The sequence below is a fragment of the Salvelinus fontinalis genome, chromosome 7, assembly GCF_029448725.1.
Source record: "Salvelinus fontinalis isolate EN_2023a chromosome 7, ASM2944872v1, whole genome shotgun sequence".
Taxonomy (NCBI): domain Eukaryota; kingdom Metazoa; phylum Chordata; class Actinopteri; order Salmoniformes; family Salmonidae; genus Salvelinus; species Salvelinus fontinalis.
In genome coordinates this window covers 48439118-48466946 of record NC_074671.1, presented here as the reverse complement: position 1 = coordinate 48466946, position 27829 = coordinate 48439118, and the positions used below count along the sequence as shown (strand labels likewise).

General features: G+C 43.4%; 1 protein-coding gene across 2 annotated transcripts; it reads right to left on the bottom strand.

The window, feature by feature from the left end:
- LOC129859568 (double-stranded RNA-specific editase 1-like) lies at nucleotides 1-27333 on the bottom strand. Of its 2 annotated transcripts, XM_055929479.1 has the most exons (11): nucleotides 26772-27333; nucleotides 19785-19811; nucleotides 10375-10449; nucleotides 7374-8347; nucleotides 6175-6289; nucleotides 5708-5876; nucleotides 5395-5549; nucleotides 5148-5316; nucleotides 4060-4241; nucleotides 2656-2834; nucleotides 1-2465 (listed from the first exon to the last, which is right to left on the bottom strand). In XM_055929479.1, exons 1-11 carry the CDS (start codon nucleotides 26878-26880, stop codon nucleotides 2289-2291), a joined length of 2331 nt encoding a protein of 776 aa, XP_055785454.1. In that variant the 5' UTR covers nucleotides 26881-27333; the 3' UTR covers nucleotides 1-2288. The 2 variants fall into 2 exon arrangements, with proteins under 2 accessions (XP_055785454.1, XP_055785455.1); XM_055929480.1 differs by lacking the exon at nucleotides 19785-19811 and having other exon boundaries at nucleotides 26772-27331.
- Nucleotides 27334-27829: the final 496 nt, after the last annotated feature.

The window sequence follows — 27829 nt, the reverse complement described above, 5'->3', positions numbered from 1 at the left end:
TTTGATTTTCACTGGACAGTTACTTTAATGCAAACAGAGCAGCTGCCTAGCATTGTGTTAACACCATTGCTATTACACTATTTTCTATAAAATCATCATAGTGCCACTTTTTACTTTTCATACATTTCTGTCACATTTTTTAAAAGTATTGTACTGTCAATATAATTTCTTTTTTTTTTTGTATAAAATAAGAAATTACTTAATGCAGTGAACTTGGCAGCAAATAGTGTATGAAATAAAGACAACTATATACAACATCTACCTATGTTACCATTTATTATATTTCTCATTTATAGGTCTTTTCTCATTTTCTACATGTATGATTTTTGTTTATCTGGTTTGTTTTATTTTATTTTTTCCTCATGCTTTATAGCGAGAGCTCATGCATTAGGGCCCTTATTCTAGAGACTACAGTGGACTGGGCACATCAATCAAACGGTGCATGAACCATTACAGGACGGCAAAAGACCCGGTCAAAGTTCACAGTCAACGCTCACAACTTGGTCAGAGAAAGCAAACATACGTAGAGCAGACCCCTCAGAACACCCAAAGGTTGGGAGGGAGTGATCAAAAGTTATTCACAATGGTTAACCAGCCATTCACTACTGATGCAGTTCAAGTTTTTTTTAGTTTTTTTTACATCCCAAGTTGTGCTTGGTCCCCTTTCAAAAACTGCAATTGCCTTGATTCTTGCAACTCTATTCAAAATAAACAAATAAGAAAACATGCCAGGTGCGAATGAGAAGTATGACAACACAGAAGGGGGAAAATTTCAAAATGGGCTTTTTCACGGGAGTTGTCTGATTCCAATGAGTATACTTAGATAAAGTACTGTACATTAACATTTCCGAGCCTGTTAGAAATACATGTTGGGTATATTTTCTTTTTTTGGTAACATGTTAATTGTTAAAAACGACACAGAACAGGTCAAAATGATCTACAGTTTCATACTTTTAAATTGCTACATTAACACAGGGATCCATTTCAATTCATTTCAAATAAATAGTCCAAAGAGATGACATTGAGCAGTATAAAACACAGTAATCAAAATGAAGTGACCAGAAACTTTGTTCAAACAAACATTACAGATTAAAGAAACAAAAAGCAAATAAAAATCGTCTTTGGTGAGGTAAGGCTTATGATGACAGACAAAGAAAATTTGCTCAAGTTACCTCAACACTCATGGCTAAATATGAGCTAAAATAATTTCAGTCGTTTTTTGTCAAACTCCCAACAAATGCTACATGATGATAGCAAAATGTTGTCTGTGTGTTCAAATAAAAAGCAGTACACAAAGTCCACTGCATCTGTCTGGCAACCACAAGAGCGTGAGCCATTCTGCAATTGCATAGCAAATAACCGCGCTGCAAGAATATCTTTCCATAGAAATGTACGTTTCAAAGGCCATATGCACTTTAGTATAATTTACGTCATTCACTGTAAAGGGACAAAGGAATCAAATATTTTTCAGAAGTTAATTAGGACCGACTTCAGATAGATTTAGATAAAACATCATTATCAGAAAGCATTCTCAGTCAAATTTTTGGAATCAAAAAACACACGTATCTACCACTATTCAAAAACAAACAAACATATCGTCCTCAGTTAGTGCAATGCTTTACATCTCACAGCAGAAACAAAGAAAAGACTGCACATGAAAAGTGCAAGAGAGGACATAAGCCTTCAAGACAAGAGGAACGGGCACAACACTAATACTTAGGAAAAAAACAGCAAAATAGTTATTGGTATGACCACTACTGGGAGGTGAGCTTGAACGCTTTCTATATATTTGGCATAATCATACAGTGAGTGTAGACAAGGTTTGTCTGTAGATAGCCAACTGATTTCAGTTGATTTTTGCATGTATTGATTTATAAAATGTAATCAACAAAATCCGTTTAAAAAATCCCAGGTTTCCAGTTGTACAGCTGTCGTATGTCACGTGTTAGGTTACTAGTGTAAGTGGAATAAACAACATTAAACTAACAAAACATCAATGACAATCGTTCTGTTGACGCGAACAATAATGAAAACAAGTCTTTACGGTGAGTCAATGAGGAAAAACAACAAGACAAAATTCAACCAAATTCAATGTCTCAACGGTGAAAAGTGGAGTGATCAGGAGAGGGAACAAGGGGTTGGGTGAGCGTCATCCACACACAGAACAAATAAAGTCGAAACAGCTGGTAGGAGTAGTATCTTCATCTGAGCCTCCTCTTCCTCCCGTGACAACAACCATACACATTTTAGAACAACATAGTCATCATATTTCTATGAAAACAACCCACTCAGGACTGGAGTGAGAACTGGTCCTGTTCGATAGGCTTCTTGACCCAGGCTCCCAGTCCTGCCTTGTGGAATTCCTTGGTCAGAGTCTGCTTGGCAGCATGGTACTCCAACGCTGCCTGTTTGGCGTCATGGTACAAGCTGGGTTTGGCACCTTTGATTCTCAGAGTCTGTGAAAGCTAAAAAGCAGGAAGAGAGACGTTTTAATTGGACAAGAATATAACACAGTAAGAAATGATTCAACAATCAAGTGAACAAACAGACCTTTTAAATGGAGTTCTTGGAACATAATAAGTCTCAACGACCCAGCCACGCACAGCAACAGCTACCTGAGAGTATATAAGGTGTTGTGCGGGTTAAGTAGCCTACCTTGCAGTATAGGCGCACCCAGCGGCTGTAGAGGGCGTGCTTGCAGAGCCTCGAGGGCCGTCCCAAGTCGTCCTTGCCTGTCATGGCGTTGATAACCTCCAACCCCTGGTCTCCCACAGCCCAGTTCACACTGAAGTTAGGAGCTTTACCCGGTTGCCGTGCTTCTGCGTTGCTTATTCCTGCAGAGAAGAGAAAGTGACGTAAAAAGATTCCTTTGTGAGATATACAGCACCAGTCAAAAGTTTGGACACACCTACTCATTCAAGGGTTATTCTTAATTTTTACTATTTTATGCATTGCAGAATAATAGGGAAGACATCAAAGCGATGAAATAAAACATGGAATCATGTAGTAATTTTATATTTGAGATCCTTCAAAGTAGCCACCCTGTGCCTTGATGACAGCTTTGCACATTCTTGGCAATCTCTCAACCAGCTTCTTGAGGTAGTCACCTGTAATGCATTTCAATTAACAGGTGTGCCTTGTTAAAAGTTATTTTGTGGAATTTCTTTCCTTCTTAATGCTTTTGAACCAATCAGTAACAAGGTAGGGGTGGTCTACAGAAGATAGCCCTATTTGGTAAAAGACCAAGTCAATATTATGGCAAGAACAGCTCAAATAAGCAAAGAGAAACGACAGTCCATCAGTACTTTGACGGTCAGTCAATGTGGAAAATTTCAGTGCAGACACAAAAACCCTCAAGCGCTATGATGAAACTGGTTCTCATTAGGACCGCCACAGGAGAGGAAGACCCAGAGTTACAGTACCTCTGCTGCAGAGGATAAGTTCATTAGAGTTACCAGCCTCAGAAATGGCAATGCTTGGGCCAAAATTCACAAGCAATGGACATTAGACAGGTGGAAATCTGTCCTTTGGTATGATGAGTCCAAATTTGAGATTTTTGGTTCCAACCACCATTTCTTTGTGAGACACAGAGTAGGTGAACGAATGATCTCTGCATGTGTATTTCAACCAGTGAACCATGGAGGAGGAGATGTGATGGTGGGGGGGTGCTTTGCTGGTGACACTGTCAGCAATTTATTTAGAATTCTAGGCAGACTTAACCAGCATGGCTACCACAGCATTCTGCAGCAATATGCCACCACATCTGGTTTGCGCTTAGTGGGACTATCATTTGTTTTTCAACAGGACAATGACCCAACACACCTCCAGGCAGTGTAAGGGCTATATGATTCCATGTGTTCTTTCATAGGTTTGATGTCTTCACTATTATTCTACAATGTAGAAAATCGAACAAATAAAGAAAAACCCTTGAACGAGTAGGTGTGTCCAATCTTTTGATTGGTACTGTATGGTTTTCAGGACAATCCAGGGGCTGTTGTCTGACATAAACTAAGTGGGAGCAGGATGTGGGATGAGTAGGACGACAGCCAGACCCCTTACCGCTCAGAAGTGGCCGGTTGAGGTTGAACGTCTGAGGCAGGTCCTCAATGTCAGCGATCCTCTGGTACATGGCTCTGGAGAGGTGGTCTGCGTGGTACAAGCTACCCAGGATGATGCTGGAGAAGTAGACGGGCTCTGTGAAGTAACACATCAGAGAGCCCTGGAGCCCTACTACGTTCCACCTGAGAGAAGGGCGGCAGTGAGAAGTGGTGTTCATAGGGAGGAGGCACTGCTTTATGAGTCACATGACCTTATGAGCCTCAACACCAACAAAGCACAGATGTTCCTGAGCGCAAGATATGAAAAAGACCCAAGTCTAAGTTTGAAAAACTCTTGACATTTCGGGATTCTACCCTGGACATTTTGATCAATCTGAACGCAGAGGTTGAATTTGAAAATGTCTACTTGTACCCGGTTTTTCTCCACCTGATAATGCAACCTGGGTTGAAGAAAATAATATGTAATAGCCTCTCAGTTGGACAGTTCCCATTTTTTGAACATTAAGCTCCACTTTTAGTGATGAAGGGTGTTTATTGCCTGGAGTCAGATGCTATTCAAATGATTCTGATTAGTGCATTCCTCAGGCTAGCTACCCTCGCTCAAGTCCCAATCACTTGTGTATCACTCTGCCAACAGAGCAGTGCTACAGGTGTGATTATGCTAGAGCCGTGATTAGCCCTTTGATTAATCTCCACGGAAATGGCATCCCTGCTGGGAGTGCCCTAGGAACTGTAACAGCTCGTCAATCCGCAGGTGTGTAATCATGAACAATATTGTTGATTACACACTTTAGATCTCAGTAAAGTTTGTTAGATTGTTCCTTCAAGGCTTGTTCTCTGGGCTTTTTTCTGTCCATGTGATTTGCTCAAGCAAAAGCCTTCGCGGCTATCTCTGACTTGTGAAAAGTCGGACAAAGTTCACAATAATGGCGTAAATGGTAGATTTACATTTTTGTTGTTTTTATGAATATCACATGTAAATTCTTTATTCCATGGAAATGACTGGACACCTGCTGTATGGTTACAGTTTGACTGGTTGCTAAACTGTAAACATAGTAACAAGGAGTGGTGTCAAAGAGAGAGACAGACCTGGCGATCTTGTCACTGCAGGACATGGTGAGCAGCCTCTCTCCCTGCAGTACCCCGTCCCAGGTCTGGATGGTGTTACTGACTTTCACAGGGATGGTCCCCTCCCCGGACTCTATCTTGGTCCTCAGCTGACCACGAGCCTTCCTGTTAGGGTGCCTGTCTCCCTGATCTGTGGATGAAATGGAAAGGAAATAAGAAGAAGCATTTTTAAAATGAAGAAGAAGAGCCACCTAGGGAGAAGTCTCACCCTCAAAGGCAGCCTCGTGGGGTGAGAAGATGCGTGCGTCTCCGCAGGGCGACGTGCTGATGTACAGGTGGAACTGCACGTTGTCCTTCAGACGAAAGCCCTGCTTGTTCTCACACCTCATGAATATCGACTTCTGCTGCTCCTCTCTGATGTTACTATGGCAGACGGACGGACGGACAGACAGACAGAGACGCGTGGTAAGAAAAGGGTAACCGTTTCTCTACATTGGCATTTGTTTCATCCGGTAAAATGTCATTTTTTTGTTGACCAGTCAGTTTCTACTAACCCAGTCTCCGTGGTTACAGTGACTTACCTGAGGAAGTGCTCCAGCTGTGCGTACAGGTACCTAAGGAGGGAACGACGAGCAATGATCTCAGCATGGCAGTCGTTCAAAGCCAGGCCGCGGTCGCTCATGTACTCGCCGTTTATACACTTGGTCCCCGTGGAAACACAGATCACTTGTGCCTCCTTGACATCGGTGCCTGGGTGGGATGCGTGGATTGTGCGACAAAAATGGTATAAAATACGATATAGTCTGCTGAATACAGTATATCATTTGTTCCTCTTGTTTCATGATGCAGTGATAAAAATCAGCTAGGAAATGTGAATTGATACCTAATTTACAATGTAAATTACACAAACGTCTTTTGTGATTAGTGTCTAATGAAACCCCCCCGTTGTGATCCATTCAGCACCAGCGGGGCTCTCTCGATTTGACAGAGAGTCAGAGATGAACAATCAGGTTGAAGTAAAAAAAAACGAAAGTTATTCTAACAGTACCTGTTGTCATGACAATGCCTGCTAGGACTTTCCGTCGCGCGTGAGGGGATGTGAAGTTATCCGTCAGCTCACTGAACTTGTCAACTACCAGACCGGACACAGCGTCAGCTAGAACCTGAAATAAACACCAAGCCGAGCGTGAGATACCGAGCTTCTGCATCATAACATCCGAAGAAAAACCCAGGCCTTAAAACCAGAGACTAAACCCAGACAGAATAGAACGTTCCTGGGGAAGTTCAAACGTTATGACGATGCCCTTCTGGCTCACCATGTAGCTCTGATGAAACATCTATGATCAATTGAAAATCTACATGAATGTGTACATTAGAAACCACAGAGGCAATGACAACCCAGGGTACCCCAAAGAGACACTGCTTTCTCAAACTGAAGCTCAGGTAGCAGAACAGAAGACAGGCTAGTGCAGTATAATAGATTAGCGGTGCCTACTTCTTCAGGGATCAGACATACTAACTGCAGATGAAAGGGTTTAGATAGGGATGAGTGACAGACAAGACACCAGGGAGCTTAAACGCCGCAACGCAAATCATCCATCCGCTTCATTGACTGATCTGCTCGAAAAACAGGCCAACGGAGCAGGCAGCTTGTCTAATCAATAGGTATGTTTGAATAGCATTCAGGAGCTGATGTTAATTAAGATTACAGTTTAATTTACCTTGCCTCGTCAGTCGTTATCTCAGGCAGGAGGGATTAGGGGTACGGGATTAAGTGACGTGTAAATAGATTTGAGTGTACACAATGCAACGTGGAACGTTCAAGGCTGTAATGCACCACTGTCTCTCAAAGCCTCGTCTCCTTTTCAATTAAGCCCTGTCAGAGGCTTATAATGAGCTGGTTAAACCATTAAGTCAATTAAACTGAGAATAGTTCATAGGAAGTGAACACTGAATACTGCCTGCAATGCAGGATGAACCAAACGGACATATCTGACCATTGCTCTCTTATTTCATGGGGTTAAACCACCCAGATAGAGTTAAGAAGAGTCTCTGCATACTACTACAATTGTTCTACTGCTCCACAAGATTTTTGATGGGGAGAGGGAGTTTGTCCTGCGTTATGAGTTTACTATGTGCTATTCTGTGCCATACATTCAAAGTAAAACTTTTCAAATAACCAAATGAAACAAGCATGTCATCCAACAGTCTCATATTGAACGTGGTGTCGGCAGTAGTAGTTCTTACCTGTGGCAGGTGCAGTTGCAGGCCCTCTCTGGGTATGGGCTGTCTGGACGGTGTCTGGTCCAGTTGCATGTTAAAGAGGGCAGAGAGAGCAGCCTGCGCCGCCCGGGCCTTGGCCAACTTCTTATTGCGCCCTGAGCCTTGGAACGTCTGTGTGTCCACCACCACGGACATGGCAAAGTTCTTAGCGTGGCTCTCTCCACTCTCTGACACAAAGTCGTACTTTAGCCCGGGTCGTAGTTCGTTGAGGATCATGACAGGGTTCTTGGCAATAGCGGGGGAGACAAAGGCTGGGACGGAGGGGGTGGGTGGTAGGCCTAACGAGGACTGACTCAGGCCGGTAGTACCTGAGTTCACTAGCAGGGGGTACTCTACTAGTCCCAGGGTGCTGAAGGAGCCATTGGTACCGTTAGAGCCCAGGTAGAAGGACTCCTCCGGAGGGGCCGGGGTCTCGAACCCATTAAACAACATGTCCGGGAAGTCAGCCTGGTCGGAGGTAAAGTCTGTGTTGACCGTTAGCGTCCGACCCATTGCCATGTGCGCCTCGGAGGCGTTGGGGAACTGAACGAACGACCGCAGGGCCTTCTCAGCCGAGTTGAGCTTAGCCTTCTTCTTGGTGGGGCCGGAGCCCTCGAACATCTGCCCATTGACCTCGACAGTCATGACGAACACGGGCGCATGGACCGGACCGGTCTGAGACAGCAGCTTGTACTGCAGTCCAGGCTTGATCTCATTCAGCTGCATCAGGGCATTTTTGGGCAGAATGGGCCCGGGCATTTTCTTACGCTTCTTGGGCCTGTACTTGTTATTGTGATGCCCGTTATTACCCTCTTCTAAGGGACGCTTCCTGCCCCCTCCACAACCTGCACTGCCCCCATTAGGGAGGTGAGCTGCCCCCTCACCCCCCAACCCCTCCTTGGAGGAGGAGACCACGTTGTCCAGGTTGCGGTTTTCCTTAACGTCGGTGCTGCTGGAACCTGCGGTGCCCAGAAAGAGTAACTTACAACGCCTTCGTTGCAGGATCTTGTAAATGTAAAATTTATAGATTCCTTTATCTCTCTTTGTAACTGGACAAGTGATCTGTGTTCCTTTGTATGTTAGATTTTCAAAGAGTCATAAGTAGTCATTACAGAAAACAGTGTATGTTAAATACACAGTAATATTAGTATCAACATGAACCTTCAATACAATCAAAGGGGGGCCTGAAAAGAAATTGATGAAAGGCCAGATTTCTGAGGAAAATCTTCATAGTTTATTTCTGTATTTTTCAGAATAAGCACTACCAAAGACATAGGCAGTGTAAATACAAAAGTAACCCCACCAAAATGTCTAAACATTTCAGTGTGAATCTATCCATCTGTGTTATTGAAGAACAGGCTCAAAACCTCTAGAAATGTCCTGTGAAGGACTGCATGACCAATTTAACTGTAAGGCTTGTATTAATCATGGTATCAATAAATTAGGTGTAGCTGTGGTTGAGGGAACACATATCGCCACGTCCTGATTATAAAGCTGATGGAACTTGGTGTAAATTTTCATTTATAACATCCTCCAGCAAAAGCTCGATAGGTTACTCCTTTCGGCGCTCAGGGATTAAATACATCCTTGTACAAAATGCAGGAGGAGAGAAGAAGGTAGCGACAAGGGGCTTGGAAAGAAGAGGGACAAAATAAGGATATCGCCACCTCCCAAAATGGAGGTGCTGGAGACAAACAAACAAGTGTTTTCTGGGATTTTCATGCACCACTGCAGTCAAAAATGTATTCAAATAATAACTTTATTTTCATTTTACTTAGCTCTGGACCAAGCTGAAAATCATAATTTTCTGAAACAAAGTTTACAGAGTATATATATATATATATCAGATTTTTTTTTCTGACTAGGCTGGTGGTTGTGGTAAAGTAAAAAACAAGCATGCAAGAGAAAATATAAACGGTGTAAAAAAACACAATGCATCTGTGCAACAGGAGGGGAGTAGTGATTACAACCCTGTTGGGAAAAAGATTTTTCAACAACAGAGCATTGTGATTGACCGCGCCACGACAACACTGTCCGCCGCCAACCATGCTCAGTTCTGACCCAGACACACACACATCCACCAGAAAGCTCTTGAGTAACCTTGGCAACGTCTGCCTGCCAACAACCCCTCCCTGCAGCGAGGACGTCCCTGACCAACACAGTAATCCAAGTGAGCTCTCGGCTGGGTTGGGCTTGGTGTAACAGGGAAGCAGGAGGATTAGGGTTGTCCTAACACATAACATGTCCTAACATCATAACTGTCAAGTGTGTAATGGGATCTGCATGATGTTCCTGGGGCAACGCACTGCCAGCCAAAGCACTGAATTCAACATCTGCTCCATACTGTGGGCATAGATACATACAGCCCCTCTCTCTCTCTCTCTCTGTGTACCTTACAACATGAGAAAGCCTCATTGGGATTGGGGAAAAAAATGTTTTGTTGCCAAACCCTGTATTTTGACTATAGAAAGAGCATCCTTTCCTCAATAACCCTCCCAGGCTTGTTGCAGGTAGTTTAAGACTGAACTATAACTGCTCTCAGAACCTAGAGGAGGTACTCCGTGGGGTTTTAGGAGCTTTGAGAAGAGGAGCAGGGGGTCAAGCTTCAAATCCGTCTCTTAAAATGGTCTGAAATAACGCAGGAGATATCCCCTCATCCCCCCCTGAATGGGAGATTTAAACTCTGATCCTACCCTCCTGAGCCAGGAAACCCAGTCTGATGGCACGTTCTCAAGGTCAATCCTACACAAACAAGTCAGGAAAAGGAGATTTAATAGGCCTACAATTCTCCTCCCTGGATTCCTTCCAATAATGTGGTGTTATTGGTAACAGTATCCAACTTGAAAACATATAACCGAGTAAATAGTTTTGCACAACTAGGGATATTCTACTATTGGTGTGTGTAAGCACTTCACAAGCAGAACAACAAGACAGCAAGTGGAGGAACCGGGGGTGTGTGTGTGTGTGGGGGGGGGGGGGAACTCACTCATGCTCTCTTCTTCATCTCCCTCCATGGTGAAGAACCTCGGCTGGTTACGGGGCTGCTTCACACCAGCTCGACCTGTAAGGCAGACAGAGAGAGACACACACACACATATACACCCATCAGAAAGGAATCAAGACATATCCTGCTATACAGCGCATTCGGAAACTATTCAGACCAATTGACTTTTTGTTCCACATTTTGTTACGTTCCGGACTTATTCTAAAATGGATAGATTTTTTTCTCTCTCTCTCTCATCAATCTACACACAATACCCCACAATGACATAGCAAAAACAGGTTTAGATTTTTTTGCAAATGTATTACAAATAAAAACTGAAGTATCACATTAACATAAGTATTCAGACCCTTTACTCAGTACTTTATTGAAGCAGCGATTAGAGCCTTGAGTCTTCTTGGGTATGACGCTTCTTGGGCATGACGCTAGGTTAATCTTAGAGTATATATTATACATATAGTACCAGTTAAAAGGGTTTTTATTTATTTTTACTATTTTCTACATTGTAGAATAATGTCAAAACTATGAAAAAACACATATGGAATCATGTAGTAACCAAAAAAAGTGTTAAACATATTTTAGATTTTAGATTCTTCAACAAAGTAGCCACCCTGTGCCTTGATGACAGCTTTCCACTCTCTTGGTATTCTCTCAACCAGCTTCACGAGGAATGCTTTTCCAGCAGTCTTGAAGTTGTTCCCACATATGCTGAGCACTTGTTGGCTGCTTTTCCTTCACTCTGCGGTCCAACTCATCCCAAACCATCTCAATTGGGTTAAGGTCGGTGGATAGTGGAGGCCAGGTCATTTGATGCAGCACTCCATAACTCTCCTTGGTTAAATAGCCCTTACACAGCCTGCAGGTGTGTGTTGGGTCATTGTTCTGTTGAAAAACAAATGATAGTCCCACTAAGCGCAAACCAGACGGGATGGCGTATCGCTGCAGACTGCTGTGGTAGCCATGCTGGTTAAGTGTGCCTTGAAATATAAATAAATCACTGACAGTGTCACCAGCAAAGCACCCCCACACCATCACACCTCCTCCTCCATGCTTCACGGTGGGAACCACACATGTAGAGATCATCCATTCACCTACTCTGCGTTTCACAAAGACACGGCGGTTGGAACCAAAAATCTCAAAGTTGGACTCATCAGACCAAAGGACAGATTTTCACCGGTCTAATGTCCATTGCTCATGTTTCTTGGCCCAAGCAAGTCTCTTCTTCTTATTGGTGTCCTTTAGTAGTGGTTTCTTTGCAGCAATTCGACTATGAAGGCCTGATTCACGCAGTCGCCTCTGAACATTTGATGTTGAAAGGTGTCTGTTACTTGAACTCTGTGAAGCATTTATTTGGGCTGCAATTTCTGAGACTGATAACTCTAATGAACTTATCCTCTGCGGCAGAGGTAACTCTGGGTCTTCCTTTCCTGTGGTGGTCCTCATGAGAGCCAGTTTCATCGTAGCGCGTGATGTTTTTTCGAGACTGCACTTGAAGAAACGTTCAAAGTTCTTGAAATTTTCCGCATTGACTGACCTTCATGTCTTAAAGTAATGATGGACTGTCGTTTCTATTTGCTTCTTTGAGCTGTTCTTGGTCTTTTACCAAATAGGGCTATCTTCTGTATACCATCCCTGCCTTGTCACACAACCGATTGGCTCAAACACATTAAGAAGGAAAGAAACTCCACAAATGAATGAGTAGGTGTGTCCAAACTTTTGACTGGTACTGTACATATTCAGTATCTGGACTAATCCTGTCCATGCCGACTGACCATATAGGTCTGGGCAGTCTTTAGTGACTTTAATATCTGTCCCATTATCCCTTGGTTTCAACTAGCTCAGCGTTTCCCATACTGAAATAAAATCAATTCAATTCAATTGCGCTTGGTTCATAGAGCCGCTAGATGCAGTCGTAATTAATAGAGAAGTTCCTGTTTCCTTCCGACAAATGTGGCTCTATCTTTTAAACCGTTTAAGCTAGAAAATACTATGACGCCATCGCTGAAAGATAAGACTCTCAGGAACACTTAGTTGTCTTCTGTTTCCCTCTACAAGCCGTACAGGACTCAGAATGGACAAGACCAGGCACTAAATCAGACAGCGGGGAAAAGAAAGATGTGTTCTTTTCTACACAGAAGATCATACAAAAGTATGGCCTGATGATCTTTCTGATGCATTTCAGTCACTTCCTTCAGATTGAAATATTGTCAAAAGTACTATCAGACTGATTTGTAATGAACTGTCATAGCCAGCCAGCCCCCCTCGTGGGACAAAAAAAGTTTGGCAACCCCTGAACTAGCTCTTCTGGAAAATTCTGCAAGTTCACACACTATACAGTACAGTAGCCTATGTTGTTAATTTGAGAATACACAGGAAGTCCTCCAGAAATAGAATACTTCAATTACATTTCCCCAGACAGCCATGAAAAAATGGCCATGTTAAAAAAAATACAGTATCAACGTGACAGCGTATAAGATTGAAACCCACTGACGGAATGGAGTAGCAGATATCTGAAAATAGTGTAACCAGAACAAATGTGCATGACAGTGATAGCAACTGTAGGAAGCTACGGGCCGAGAGATATACCCTTGCCATCGGGAGGAAACCACCGCTCATGGTGTTAATCTCAGATACTATATCAACCCACAAACAGACGGAGCGAAAAGTCAGGGAGAGAGGGAGGAGAAGAGGAGAAAGGAGAGAGAGAGTAAATCAATATAATAATTGTAAAACAGAGAAACAGCCTTAAGCTAATCTAACTCTACTGTTACATTTTACACAGGCCATTTCTCCAGCCAATCAACCCTACGGTCACAGAGCATTAAGGAAGCTGTTGCATATATTCGTTTGCTGAGGAAATCATATAATTAAATAGTGATTGAATCTACAGTTTATACATCAGTCAATACAAGCTGTATTGTATCGGGCATACTGTCGTTTTCCCAATACTCATCTCCACAATCTATCTTGACCAAAGACAAGAAATGTGGAAAAATAGTTGTCTGTTCTCTCTATTCCTCCCTGTGGGATTAAATAGGGTGTTAGATTTGTATTCTGTCCCCCCGTGGTCTGTGGTGTGGCGATAACAACATAGCACTTCTGTAGGAGGGAAGAGTAGCCAACAGGATGAGATGCAGTAACTTCATAGGAACACTGAGGGGGAAAACCAATTGCATTGGCGGGTTACAGAAACTCTCAGTGTTGTCCACACAGCTCTTCTTCAGAAGAGAGGGGAGAGACCCTCAAAGGACAATTGCAAATAGGCCCGAAAAAAAGCAGATTTTTTCAAATGCACATTTTCAGAGTTTCAGAGAGTGGATATATCCAACTAGGACCACAGCAGCACCTATTGCTCAAACATACCATTTCAAAACACTACTGGAGTAATCTCGACACGCTTGATTTATTTGGGGGGTGGGAATAAATGACTGAGGGTTTCAAATAGAAACAATAATATTTTGATGTAAATACTTCACATAGACCGGGAAAGTATAATTGGTGTCGCCTCTCTCGAAAGCAACCAAAATGCAAAGTCCTCCTGCCAGCTGAGAGAAAATGGAGGGAATTGAACGGAGGTGATCTGTGATTGCCGCAGAAGCATTTCTTTGGTGCCGTTGCCTTGAAGCGGTTGCATTTGATAAGCATTCCCACAGAAAAGCAGCCTGCTGAATCTATCCAATCAGGCCAGCCACTACAGACGGAGTGATTGAGGAATACAGACTCCGTATCACTTCCGTAATGACACTTTCAAGAAGAAGCGGGTGCAGACACAACTAGATATAGAACACATAAAAAAAATGTCCAACTGAAAAGTTTTTGCTTTTTTACAACTTTTCTCATTCAATGACAATGAGAAAGGAAAATACTATTTGGGAGCAAATGGCACGGTTGTTGTTGTCGTCTGAAAGCAGAGTAGATAATAGTAGATCATAGAAACCATTCATTTAGACAGCGCTTCTGCAACTGCCACCTTATTGAGTCAAATCAAATCAAAGTTGATTTGTCACGTGCGCCAAATACAACAGGTGTAGTAGACCTTACAGTGAAATGCTTACTAACCAACAGTGCAATTTTTAAGTTAAAAATAGGTGTTAGGTGAACAATAAATAAGTAAAGAAATAAAAAACAACAGTAAAAAGACAGTGAAAAATAACAGTAGCGAGGCTATATACAGTAGTGAGGCTACAACAGTAGCGAGGCTATATAAAGGCACCGGTTAGTCAGGCTAATTGAGGTAGTATGTACATGTAGGTATGGTTAAAGTGACTATGCATATATGATATATGAGAGAACAGTCTATGACTGGGTTAGCTGGGGTCTTTGACCATTTTTAGGGCCTTCCTCTGACACAGCCTGGTGTAGAGGTCCTGGATGGCAGGAAGCTTATCCCCAGTGATGTACTGGGCCGCACGCACTACCCTCTGTAGTGCCTCGCGGTCGGAGGCCGAGCAGTTTCCGTACCAGGCAGTGATACAACCAGTTAGGATGCTCTCGATGTTGCAGCTGTAGAACCTTTTGAGGATCTGAGGATCCATGCCAAAACTTTTTAGTTTCCTGAGGGAGAATCGGCTTTGTCGTGTCCTCTTCATGACTGTCTTGGTGTGCTTGGACCATTCGAGATTGTTGGTGATGTGGACACCAAGGAATTTGAAGCTCTCAACCTGCTCCACTACAGCTGCGTCGATGAGAAATGGGGGCGTGCTCGGTCCTCCTTTTCCTGTAGTCCACAATCATCATACATTGAGGGATAGGTTGTTATTCTGGCACCACCCGGCCAAGTCTCTGACCTCCTCCCTATAGGCTGTCTCGTCGTTGTCGGTGATCAGGCCTCCCACTGTTGTGTCGTCTGCAAACTTAATGATGGTGTTGGAGTGCCTGGCCACGCAGTCGTGGGTGAACAGGGAGTACAGGAGGGGACTGAGCACGCACCCCTGAGGGGATCCTGTGTTGAGGATCAACGTAGCAGATGTGTTGCTACCTACCCACACTACCTGGGGGCGGCCCGTCAGGAAGTCCAGGATCCAGTTGCAGAGGGAGGTGTTTAGTGCCAGGATCCTTAGCTTAGTGATGATCTTTGAGGGTACTACGGTGTTGAATGCTGAGCTGTAGTCAATGAAGGGAAGTGAGTCTAAGCTATTAAATGACATCGCTCACATTTCTTCTTATACCCCTTTCGCCTACCCCTTCCTGCCTGCCTGTCAGAGGGCCATCACTCCCCCCCCCCCCCCCCGCCGCCTTAAGCTGCCAGCGCTTGCCTTCCAGTACGATAAGGGACGCGACGGTGCTGTTATTCACGTTAGGTTAATCACCAAACTGCCACTCTACATGTCATCCACCAAGCAGGAAATGTATGAATGAACGAATTACCAGATAATTATCATCGCTGCTTTCTGGGCTGAAACAAACGTTGACGGGATGGTTTTTACTGTGATACTCTTAGCTAGGGATTAGGGACCTTGCTTTCATTGCTGTGGGGGGTGGTGACTGGACGGTCACTTCCTGGAGAGTGGCCTTGTGGGTAATCGCTGCCATTTCCATTACAGGGGTCAAGGGAGAGGAAGTGTCATATTTGCATCACTGAAGATTAATGGAGGTCTGGGTTAAGTTACAGTCTTACTCATTACTTTGTATAAATGTCATCTTTGTTTGGTTTGCTCTCACTTTCAAGTGGACAAATGCTGAATGAAGCACCAGGTCTATGATGGTTCATATTGCCTTGGCCCTCTGCATGAACAGATCAGTTTTGCTGAGTGATGAAGCATGTGTCAGTGCCAAAATGAGCTCTCACTGAACCAAGATGTCTGTAGCTAGTGATATCCAACCTTGCTATAATGGTATCATCCATCCAGACCCCATACAGCCACCCAGCTGCACCACGTCCTATTCCACTAACATGGTGCTGGAGGCAACTGCGTGGCTGTTGGCTCAACATGTGTCAGAGTCATATTGGCCAGGCGCAGGGAGCCAGATGGGTATTAAAGAAAGGGCAGCGGCCATTGCGGCCACAGCCTCCAGAATAGGTTTCATTAGGAATATAGTAGCTCTTTGTCAGCAGTCAGCACCATGGACAGCGCTAGTGCTGCACAGCTCTCAGCACAGCAGGCCACTGAATTGGCCAGAACCATAGCAATAAGCATATAGTGTGGTAATGTGCCCATTGCTATATTTCTCCAAGGCCACATACATAGCTGTAGACTGCTAGGGGCCATAGCTGAGCTAATATTCCATGTAGGGGAACAACAACAACCAGAATCAGCAGGGTGGTCAATGCACATTCCAGGAAGGGAAATCAGCAGGATATGTATGCTGCTCTTAGTGCTAGGAGCTGGTGGACAGGGATGAGAAGAGGGTCTTTACCTTCCTTTCTTTGACACATATGGTATTGCACAGTGCTACATACAGAGTGCTTTTGTTAACCATATGACTCCTTTATTCTTTATGGCAGTCAGCTTTCCCAGGGGGTTTTCTATGAGCCTGGTTTTAGACAGTCTTAGTAGGACGACACACAAGAATTATGCACACAACAGTGAATGGTGCACATCATAGTAAGTAAATCACATAAGTGAACCAAGTAGAAACAAGAAAGCCTTGTTGTTAAGCTGCTTTGGTTGTACGAAGACCAGAGCTGGCTTTTGTGTTAGCCAAACCAGCCTCTCTCTCTCAGCCTGAACAGTGTAATCTCGTCTCTCCGCGTGACAAGAAGTGGCCTTGTACCCCCGCCGCCACTCAACTCCTTCCTCCCGAACATTAGCACTGACAATGTTATCAGACCACCGAGCCCTGGCACCTCGCTCTGGAAATGCTGGCTGCTTGCTTTGTGTGTGCTGGATGAACGGAGACCAAGGCTTAGGTTGTCATTCGCTCACCAAGATAATGGGCGACAGAAATTAGCTGGGGCGGAATGAGAAAATGTCAACAAATGTAGCAATCTGTTAGGGAGTTTGTGTACACACATTTGAAGAAAAGGGAAGTAGGGAGACAGACTTCAAGGATTTGGAGTGGCATTCTGTTCACTGTCAAAGCTCACAGATATCAACACTGGATTGTATCCACAGCCTGTATAGCCTCTGTTAGCCATTCATGTTAAAAGGTTTCACATTGAAAACATGATTGAAGTTTTCTTGTAAGAACTTTAGCTAGCATACAGTTGAAGTCGGAAGTTTACATACACCTTAGCCAAATACATTTAAATTCAGTTTTTCACAATTCCTGACATTTAATCCAAGTAAAAAATTCCCTGATTTAGGTCAGTTAGGATCACCACTTTATTTTAAGAATGTGAAATGTCAGAATAATAGTAGACAGAATGATTTATTTCAGCTTTTATTTCTTTCATCACATTCCCAGTGGGTCAGAAGTTTACATAAACTCAATTAGTATTTGGTAGCATTGCCTTTAAATTGTTTAATTTGGGTAAAGGATTTCGGGTTGCCTTCCACAAGCTTCCCACAATAAATTGGGTGAATTTTGTCCCATTCCTCCTGACAGAGCTGGTGTAACTGAGTCAGGTTTGTAGACCTCCTTGCTCGCACACGCTTTTTCAGTTCTGCCCACAAATTTTCAGGGCTTTGTGATGGCCACTCCAATATCTTGACTTTGTTGTCCTTAAGCCATTTTACCACAACTTTGGAAGTATGCTTGGGGTCATTGTCCATTTGGAAGACACATTTGCGACCAAGCTTTAACTTCCTGACTGATATCTTGAGATGTTGCTTAAATTTATCCACATAATTTTCCTCCCTCATGATGCCATCTATTTTGTGAAGTGCACCAGTCCCTCCTGCAGCAAAGCACCCCCACAAACATGATGTTGCCAGCCCCCGTGCTTCACGGTTGGGATGGTGTTCTTCAGCTTGCAAGCCTCCCCCTTTTTCCTCCAAACAGTTCTATTTTTGTTTCATCAGACCAGTGGACATTTCTCCAAAAAGTATGATCTTTGTCCCCATGTGCAGTTGAAAACCATAGTCTGGCTTTTTTATGGTGGTTTTGGAGCAGTGGCTTCTTCCTTGCTGAGCGGCCTTTCAGGTTATGTCGATATTGGACTCATTTTACTGTGGATATAGATACTTTTATACCTGTTTCCTCCAGCATCTTCACAAGGTCCTTTGCTGTTGTTCTGGGATTGATTTGCACTTTTCGCATCAAAGTACGTTCATCTCTAGGAGACAGAGCGCGTCTCCTTCCTGAGCGGTATGATGGTTGCGTGGGCCCATGGTGTTTATACTTGCGTACTATTGTTTGTACAGATGAACGTGGTACCTTCAGGCGTTTGGAAATTGCTCCCAAGGATCAACCAGACTTGTGGAGGTCTACAAAAAAATGTCTGATGTCTTGGCTGATTTATTTTGATTTTCAAATTATGTCAAGCAAAGAGGCACTGAGTTTGAAGGTAGGCCTTGAAATACATCAACATGTACACCTCCAATTGACTCAAATGATGTCAATTAGCCTATCAGAAGCTTCTAAAGCCATGACATAATTTTCTGGAATTTTCCAAGCTGTTTAAAGGCACAGTCAACTTAGTGTATGTAAACTTCTGACCCACTGGAATTGTGAAACAGTGAATTGTAAGTGAAATAATTTGTCTGTAAACAATTGTTGGAAAAATTACTTGTGTCATGCACAAAGCAGATGTCCTAACCGACTTGCCAAAACTATACTTTGTTAACAATAAATTTGTGGAGTGGTTGAAAAACGAGTTTTAATGACTCCAACCTAAGTGTATGTAAACTTCCGACCTCAACTGTATGTTTACAAGGATATGTAGCATCAACATATTTGAGCTTATTGCTATTCACAGTCACTATCCCCAAGTTATCAATGTTGGGAGTCTTAGGACTATGAACATCAAACCGCGATATTAGCAAATCAATGCGAGTACACTATTTCATCCTAAAGACCAACATGTCAAAGCCATAAAGGATTGCTATAGCCATATTTACATTGCTGATACACCATCAAATATGTGGTTCTACAGTACAGTATCTATAGCAGCATATGCTGTCTGTGTGGTGTAAACATGCGTTTAATAGGAAACCCAGGAGAGTCTGGAGCTGTGTGTCTGATACATGAGAAGCCTGTCATTCACATCCTATGGAGAAACAGGCAGTATCTCACACAGCCTGGACCACGGAGACGAACACCTAGTTACCATGTCTGCCGATGTTGTTCACCTTCAAATAATACACTCCTGTCTCAGACATACATAGACATTCATGCGCCCCAGCACACAGATACGCAGGCGGAACATATCTTACAAATCGTGTTATGTACTCATAGTGTACTGTACAAACAAGCAGGCTTGCACGTGAGCGCACACACGCATGCTGTGAAATGGCAGGACCATATTAAAGTGTGTTGAAGTAGCATAGAACTAGACAATATGAGCAACATACCTTCTGTCATTGCTTTGCAGATAACACCTATGAAAATAAGAGAAAATAAGAATATTATTATTATTATTATGGAAATATAAAAATGATATTCCATAAAATCGGAGGTATTGTCCCCTGATAAGATAAACCCATTCCATGCTTTCTGGTGATGAAAAAGAATCATTCGAATTTTTGGGAGCGAAAATGCGGAAATATGAAATGTAATGTTATGATATACTAACATGAAGTTCACCACAATATGTATTTAACCACCTGGTACCCTGGTCTCAATCAGCAGTCAACCATCATCAGCCCTTGTCAAAAGCTGGTAATACCCTCAATAAACCACCGACTCAAATCCCATCAGAGAGGAAAACAATGCTAAACTCATGATGATGATGACGGGAGACGCTGTGAGGAAGACACCAGCCAGAGGTGTCAGAGCGAACCAGACAACGCATGAGGAGACACTGATGAATGGAAAGTTGGGGAAAGTTTTTGTTCTAGAAGTGGAATAGTAACACAGCTGGAGGGGAATTCGGAAACCAACTGTCAGAGGCACCCCTCGGTGGTCTAATGCAGATGGATCGATCCACTGGGTTTGGGCGGACTGGGGAGAAATAAGCTGTCGGTGCCGGCACAAAAAGCTTCCTTGAACATTGCCGGCAGCAGCGGCAGCATATATTTCTCTCTCACACCCTCCATTTTCTCCCCGTGAAATATCATTTTAGACACGCTGGATAGGACCCTCGACCAGGCACCGTCAAGCCACAGGCGTGACTTATCGATGTGCCATGGTGAGGTGATGAGATGAGATGGTGGAAGGGAGACGGAGGCAAGTGAGAGCTGAAAGGAACAGACAGACTCTGTTAAAAAAAAAAAATGTAACCTTTATTTAACTAGGCAAGTCCGTTAAGAACAAATTCTTATTTACAATGACGGCCTACACCGGCCAAACCCTAACCAGGACGATGCTGGGCCAATTCTGCGCCGGCCTATTGGACTCCCAATCACGGCCGGTTGTGATACAGCCTGGAATCGAACCAGGGTCTGTAGTGACACCTCTAGCACTAGAGATGCAGTGCCTTAGACCGCTGCGCCACTCGGGAGCTGTCTGTACCTCACTACTTTTTATTTGTCTTCCTATAACAGGTTGAGAGAGACAATCCAAACATAAGATGTATCAAATTAGAAGACCAAACCTCCAACCAAATCATCAGAGTTCCTACTGTATGTAGTACCTCATTGGCTATAAAATGAATCACAATCAACTACCAGATCGAGAAGGAACTGAGCAGTAGGCTAGTTCATAGCTTTTCCTTTTATTTTCTTCATCAGCAATAGTGTACAAACTGAGGGAGCTAATTGAAGATGTAACAATGACATGTTATTAAAATCACACAATTGTTGACCTTATAATGCAATCGGGTAAATCAACCTTATTGGTTGACCTTTTTCAGTTTGTCAGGTACACATGTTGTGGCTATTAAACTGAAAGTTCCAAGGGGAAAAAATCATTTTGCAGTAGTCAATGGAAATATGACATTTAGGGCAAAATCACATGAAAATCTAAAATTAAGAAAGCATACCTATTTAAACCCTGAAATGGGCTGAAACTGAACTGCAATAAATCAAAAAGCATTACAGTATATATCAATCTGTCTGATATACAGTACCAGTCCAAATTTTGGACACACCTACTCATTCAAGGGTTTTTCTTTATTTTTGACTATTTTCTACATTGTAGAATAATAGTGAAGCCATAAAAACTATGAAATAACACATATGGAATCATGTAGTAGCAAAAAAAGTGCTAAACAAAACAAAATATATGTTATATTTTAGATTCTTCAAAGTAGCCACCCTATGCCTTGATGACAGCTTTGTACAATCTTGGCATTCTCTCAACCAGCTTCATGAGGTAGTCACCTGGAATACATTTTAAATTTTTCCACCCAACCTTCTTAGTAAGGGTGAGTCCTGTCCATTTTATTGTAAATGGTAGCCTTAGCTAATATAGATCAATGCTCCCATTGCTGCACAGCAGCGGGCTAGGGTCTGTGGGGTCAGCCCCCCCTGTGGGTCTTCTCCAATGGGAGAGAAGTCTCCAGATCTATGCTGATGACAGCCTGGCATTCATACGCAGTATTCAGTCACCTCTCTCTCTTAACTCACGCACGCAGGCACAAACACACACTATGCCATCACCTCTCACCTTCACTCTAAGGGCTCAGCAGAGCAGAGGGGTCTGTCACTGTCATGCTCAAGGGTAAACAAGGGTTAACCTTAGGCTTATATCTCTCAGCCCCTGGTCTGCAGGTCTGATGACGACAAAGGCAGAACACACAATCATAATCACAAGTTGATATTATTTGATCTTTCTGGGAATACCAGGTCAGACTGGAAGCCAATATTCCGGTTCAATTCTTCTAGCTGCCCCGAGTCCTGAAACCTTGATGCAACCCACCGGAGCAGCCCCTCGTCCTTCCTATCCAGCTGGCTGACTGGCAGTTGGATCAAATCCATTTAACGCCATCACAGGTTGCCCTGTGGTCCCTGGCCTTCAGTGCTGAAAATTGCTACTGTGTAAATGCCCTGTATGTGACGGTCCAACTGTGTCCCAGGTAGCCAGCTACCTTCCTAGACTCAGGCAGGTGATTTTGTACTCTCTCCCACACTGTACATTGAGGAGGCACACCATTTTTTTCATGTGCTCAGCAGGTAGGTACACGACAGATGAGAGATTCCAGGTTCCTAGCTCTGCCTAGCTCTGCCGCTCTCTTCCCATCCCCAGCCATTCTCTCCGCACCACTACCCCCATAGCTCACAACAGATGACTATCGCTGTCTTCCCCTGCTGCCGCTGCCATCAAGGCCGGGCTAGGTGCTCCTCTATCTCTGGGAGAGAAGGGAGGGAATGGAGAGAAGAGAAGGGTAAGATGTTGAATTTCACACCTCAAGGCTCCTGGATTAACCAGGTCTGGAGGTAATGTTGACAGACAGGCCGACTACTCAGGAGAGGGGTGAGGTGGGGGACGGGGAGGGAGAGGTGGCCCCTATTTGAGAGGGTCAGCTGCATGTAACATTATAGTTAGTGGTGTAGTGGAGGTTATACGCAGGTATACGGCGTATACCCATTTATTTTTCAGTGGGCATTGCGTATACTCACTTCTTAAGCCCCATGATGCGTATCATGGTAGTGTAGTGGAGGTATATGCCATATCAATTAATAAGGCTGATAGATCAGATCAGAATGTTTAGCTTAAAATGTTGGTGAACTATTATTTCTTCACATTTTCAGCGCAGCAATGTGCACATGGCAGTAGGCTAAGCACAAATGTTCTAAAATACAATTTGCAGAAAACACATGTTCTAAAATGCAAGTGGTTCCATAGACAGAAATATCCATTCAAAATGTAGAAAGAGGGGAGATCTAAAGATGCAACAACTAATATGACGAGGATAATGCCTTCTAGACAATGAAAGAACGTTTAAAGAAAACCAATAGAACAGGAGAATGCAAATGAGGAAGTCTTTATAAAATAATTGCTTCCACATTTCTATGGTGGGATTTACGCTATAGGCAACTTTGACGCAAGGTAAGATGTCTTAATAAAATAATATGAAGTAAAACGTCCAGGTTACAAACAATTAAAGAACTGTCACTGTTTCCTTCGCTGAGTGGGACAATTTTTTTTTGTGTGTGCAAAATTGGATTATACCCACATCTCCAGCTACCACTGATTATCGTGGCGGTGGTATCAAAGCCAAAGCTACAACACAACCTAGGTTCATTAAATCATATGCCTAGAACAACCTAGAACGGAACGCAGCTATCTTAGGGTTCACTGGAGACCAGGATTATCTGGATACAGCAGAGCCACTTCATCAAGCATCACTATCAACCCCCACCTATCAGAGAAGAGGATACTGTTATGTCTGACAGACAGACTGACGGAGATTCGTGACGTACGGCTCAGGCAGACTAGACAGACGCATTCCTTTAGCGTCACGGGGCAGCCAGGTACGTCTCGCAGAGGAGCCGTGTGCGCTGTCCATCCGCTGACCTTGTCTGGAATTCACTTTCCTCCCCGGTAGATTAAACTCAACAGGTCACGTCACCTCGCAGCACACCAGTTAGCATGAAGGTACAGCGGAAATGACGGTACGCATAGCTTCCCAGTGTGCAGGGTGTAAACAGTGGGGAAATTCTTTGTAATATTGTTTTAAATATTTACCTTGTTTTTACAATGGGTTAGAGCTACATTTATGTATTTTATACATGGGGCAGAATGAGACAAAAGTCATTGCTGCGTTGCCTTTTGAGTGTTTCAAGATGACAGGGAATCTGCATTCAAATATTATGTGAGGGTTGTGCTGAGTAAGCTTCAGAGTTATTAAGCCACTGAAATATTAGCAGCCATTGACAATCATGTCTAAACCCAACGAAGCGAGAATATTACAAAAATGACTTCAGCAGGCAGCACAGCACATTACAGATAATGCTCTGAGAGACAACAATATCTTCAGTCCCAAATATACTCACTAAATGTTCCACTACAATAGATTTGATTTACTTATTCAGTCACGGGAGGCTGCTTTATGCCAGAATATTAAACGTGTCTAATAATTAAAAGGTTCTGCTGAACTTCCCTTTAATTAATTCATATGATTAATCTGCCAAGGTGGCAACTCATTGTTTACCTCTTGACAGACTATTATAGCAACAATGTAATAATCCCTACTGGCGGCCTTCCTCATAATGCATCAACAGATAGATTATTATGTCGCTCTGAGGAATCAGACCAAGCACTTCAAGAAATCATTGGAAGACTGGGGGAAACTAAATTCCTCTAGTTTCTTATAAAGTTAGACATTGTCTATAGCGCTCGCGCTGTCTATAGCGCTCGTGGATGTCGATTATGGCAGATTCAGAGGGGTTGGGTTTAAATGCGGAAGACACATTTCAGTTGAAGGCATTCAGTTGTACAACTGACTAGGTATCCCCCTTTCCCTTTCCTAAAAAACGGAAACGAGTTACCTCTGGTTCGTTCAGCCTGTCCTATGGGGAAAATGAATGGAGAAAGAATAGGGTTTTGGCATAAACGCCAAAAATCAGGTCTGAGGTCAACACGGCCTTAGGAGATCTAATACGTTTTGTTCTATGAGAAAATATCTGTCAGTTAACATGACCTTTATGAAGTATGAAGCCTTTACGTTCTTTACCTGCTTTTTAAAATTGACATAAATGCAACAAAAAAAAATCACAAAAAGTGACATTAGCTGGTGAAGATTATCTCATAGAACAAAACATATACGATATCCTCAGCCTGTGTTGACCATAGACCTTATTTTTAGCATTTATCCCCAAAACCCCCCTCCCCAAAAACATTTATTTCCCCATAGGCTTTGACCAACGAGGCATGGCGGAGAGACGCTATTTGTCACGACCCATATATGACGAATGAGTGGACCAAGGCGCAGCGAGAAAGAAAGCCATCTTCTTTTAATGAAGAAAAACAAACACTTCCTAAACGAACAAAAAACAAATGTGAAGCTAAAACGAACTAAGTGCACACATGCAACATAGACAATTACCCACAATCACCTAAAGCCTATGGCTGCCTTAAATATGGCTCCCAATCAGAGACAACAATAAACAGCTGTCTCTGATTGAGAACCAAACCAGGCAACCATAGACTTTCCTAAACCTCTCTACTGAACACAACCCCATACACTATACAAAACCGCTAAACAATACACACACCCTAAACTAGACAAAACACACAAACATCCCATGTCACACCCTGACCTAACTAAACTAATAAAGAAAATCAATATAACAGAGGCCAGGGTGTGACACTATTACTATTTCTCTCTATACCTTCCAGACTCTATATAGGGTGAACAACTGAAGAAACAAGTGCACAAGAGTTCATCCACTTCAGGAATATTATTTGATTTGTGTATTTTTTATAAATCAACATCAGATTTAAAAGAATTACTAAACCATCACATTCCTAATCTACTTTCAGTTTCCCCTTTCTATAGTCGAGCTTTGGATCTCAAAGACTGTGTATGACGGGGACACATTACAGTACGCAAAGAAACAAAACTGCCTATCGCCATGCTGTACCCACGCTCCAGAGATTAAAGCCCAGGAGTTGAAGGAGTGTTTATACTTCCCACATGGACACCTCTCTGAATTGAAACTCCTATCTGCTCGTCTTGCAACAGACTACCGGTTCCCCCATCGTTGCAGAAAGTTCATATATCTGCCTATTGACATCACCCAAAGCAACGGGCGTGGAACTGAGCCTGTATCCTGTCATAGAAAATTACAGAATATAGTGTGTGAAGTCTGAGTGGCACTGACAGTACGCTTCAGAGTTAAATGTACGACAACAATAGTGCTGTTTAAAGGGGAAAAACGAGATCCATAGAGAAAGTGACAACAGATGTGTGGCCTGAGGCAGGGCCGGTCCTGGCCGTTCTGCCACCCTAGCATGACGGCAGCTCCTACTAGAATAGTCCAAGTAAGCAAGATTACATGTGATATAAACACAGTTCTAGATCCTTCTAACACAAATACGACAATACAAATAGATGTTTCTGTTCCTGTGGAAAATAAAGTAATACTATTCTACTACAAATACAGGTTTGCCTCAAAAACTTTGAACATGCATTTAAGGCACTCAACCACAACATTGTACATTTCTACGCCTGAATTCTCCACCATATAAATCATCACAAACTCAATGACATATTTCCAGTATCTGAAAACTGCCTGCATCACTCTCAGACACAACATACGCAGTAATAACGCTCACAACTCTGTAAATACCAAATACACAAGCGCAATCCTTGCATTACGCAATCAACCAATACATCAACGTTACGTACAGTCACATGAAAAAAACAGAACTACAGATACACACACAAGCCCACACGAGCACTCCCCTCCACACTCACAATGCCTATCCCTCCGAGCTATCCTGGAGAGGAGTACCTTTGCGCTCGGAGCGTTTCTTGCGCCTCCTCTTGAACCTCCTCCGGATCAAGCAGTAATAGGCCCCCGCGGTTCCCACGGCCTGGGAGCCATCCAGAAACAGAGCCATGCCAAACAGGGCTCCTCTGTTGCCCCTAAGCAGTCCTTTTGCCCCTTAGGCTGCCCTGTTGCCCCTAGGCTCTAGCCTGGAGAGTCTAGGAGGCACTGCACTTCCCCTCCCTCTCTCACTCAGCTAAGTACTGTACAGGCGCCAGGCGCAGACCCTCCCTCCTTCCCCTCACACTCAACTTTGGGAGGAGGAGGAAGGGCGAGGAATAAGTGGAGGAGGGGCAGTCAGGCTATGACAGAGGAGGAGGAGGAGGGTGATGTCTGGCATGTTGATCCAGCATGGTAAACAGCTGTCAAATGAATATAGCAAAATACGCCTCTCTTTCTTGCTCTCCTCTCTCTCTCTCTCTCCTGTCTGTCGTTCACACCATCAGATGTCATGAGCTTTGCCAGCCGGTACTTTTACATGAATGCTGTAAAACGAACCAACGTCACTCCAGTGGTAGCCAATACTCGCCCTCTCCTTACGGACCCTCGTGATCTGAGGAGACACATGTCACAGTCACATATGTCACATTCAAAGGATCTATATTGTCCCATTGCTGTCATGGTGTCACAGTTACCCCAGTGTCACATTCAGGTATTGCCTAACACCTGTCCCCCATCCAGACCTCTCTAATCCTGGGGGTAATTATTGTCCTGACATGCACCAGTGGCTCCCTGGCTGGGTGTCTGTAGAAGCGCCACACCACTTAGTGTCCATGTCTACTATCATTCAGGCATCAGCTAAATCTGGCCTGTAATTATAATGAAACTCCCCACCCTTATAAAGAGAGGGAGATTAGCTGTAATTGTATTGTATAATTGTAGATTAATTACACATACAGTAAGAAAATACATACAAGTAGTGCATTGTGGGTTTCGTGAAAACACCCAAAAGACTAACTTACTAGTGGACCTCTGTCTCCCTCCAGTGAACGCGATCCAGATATTTTGGAACGAAAACCTGA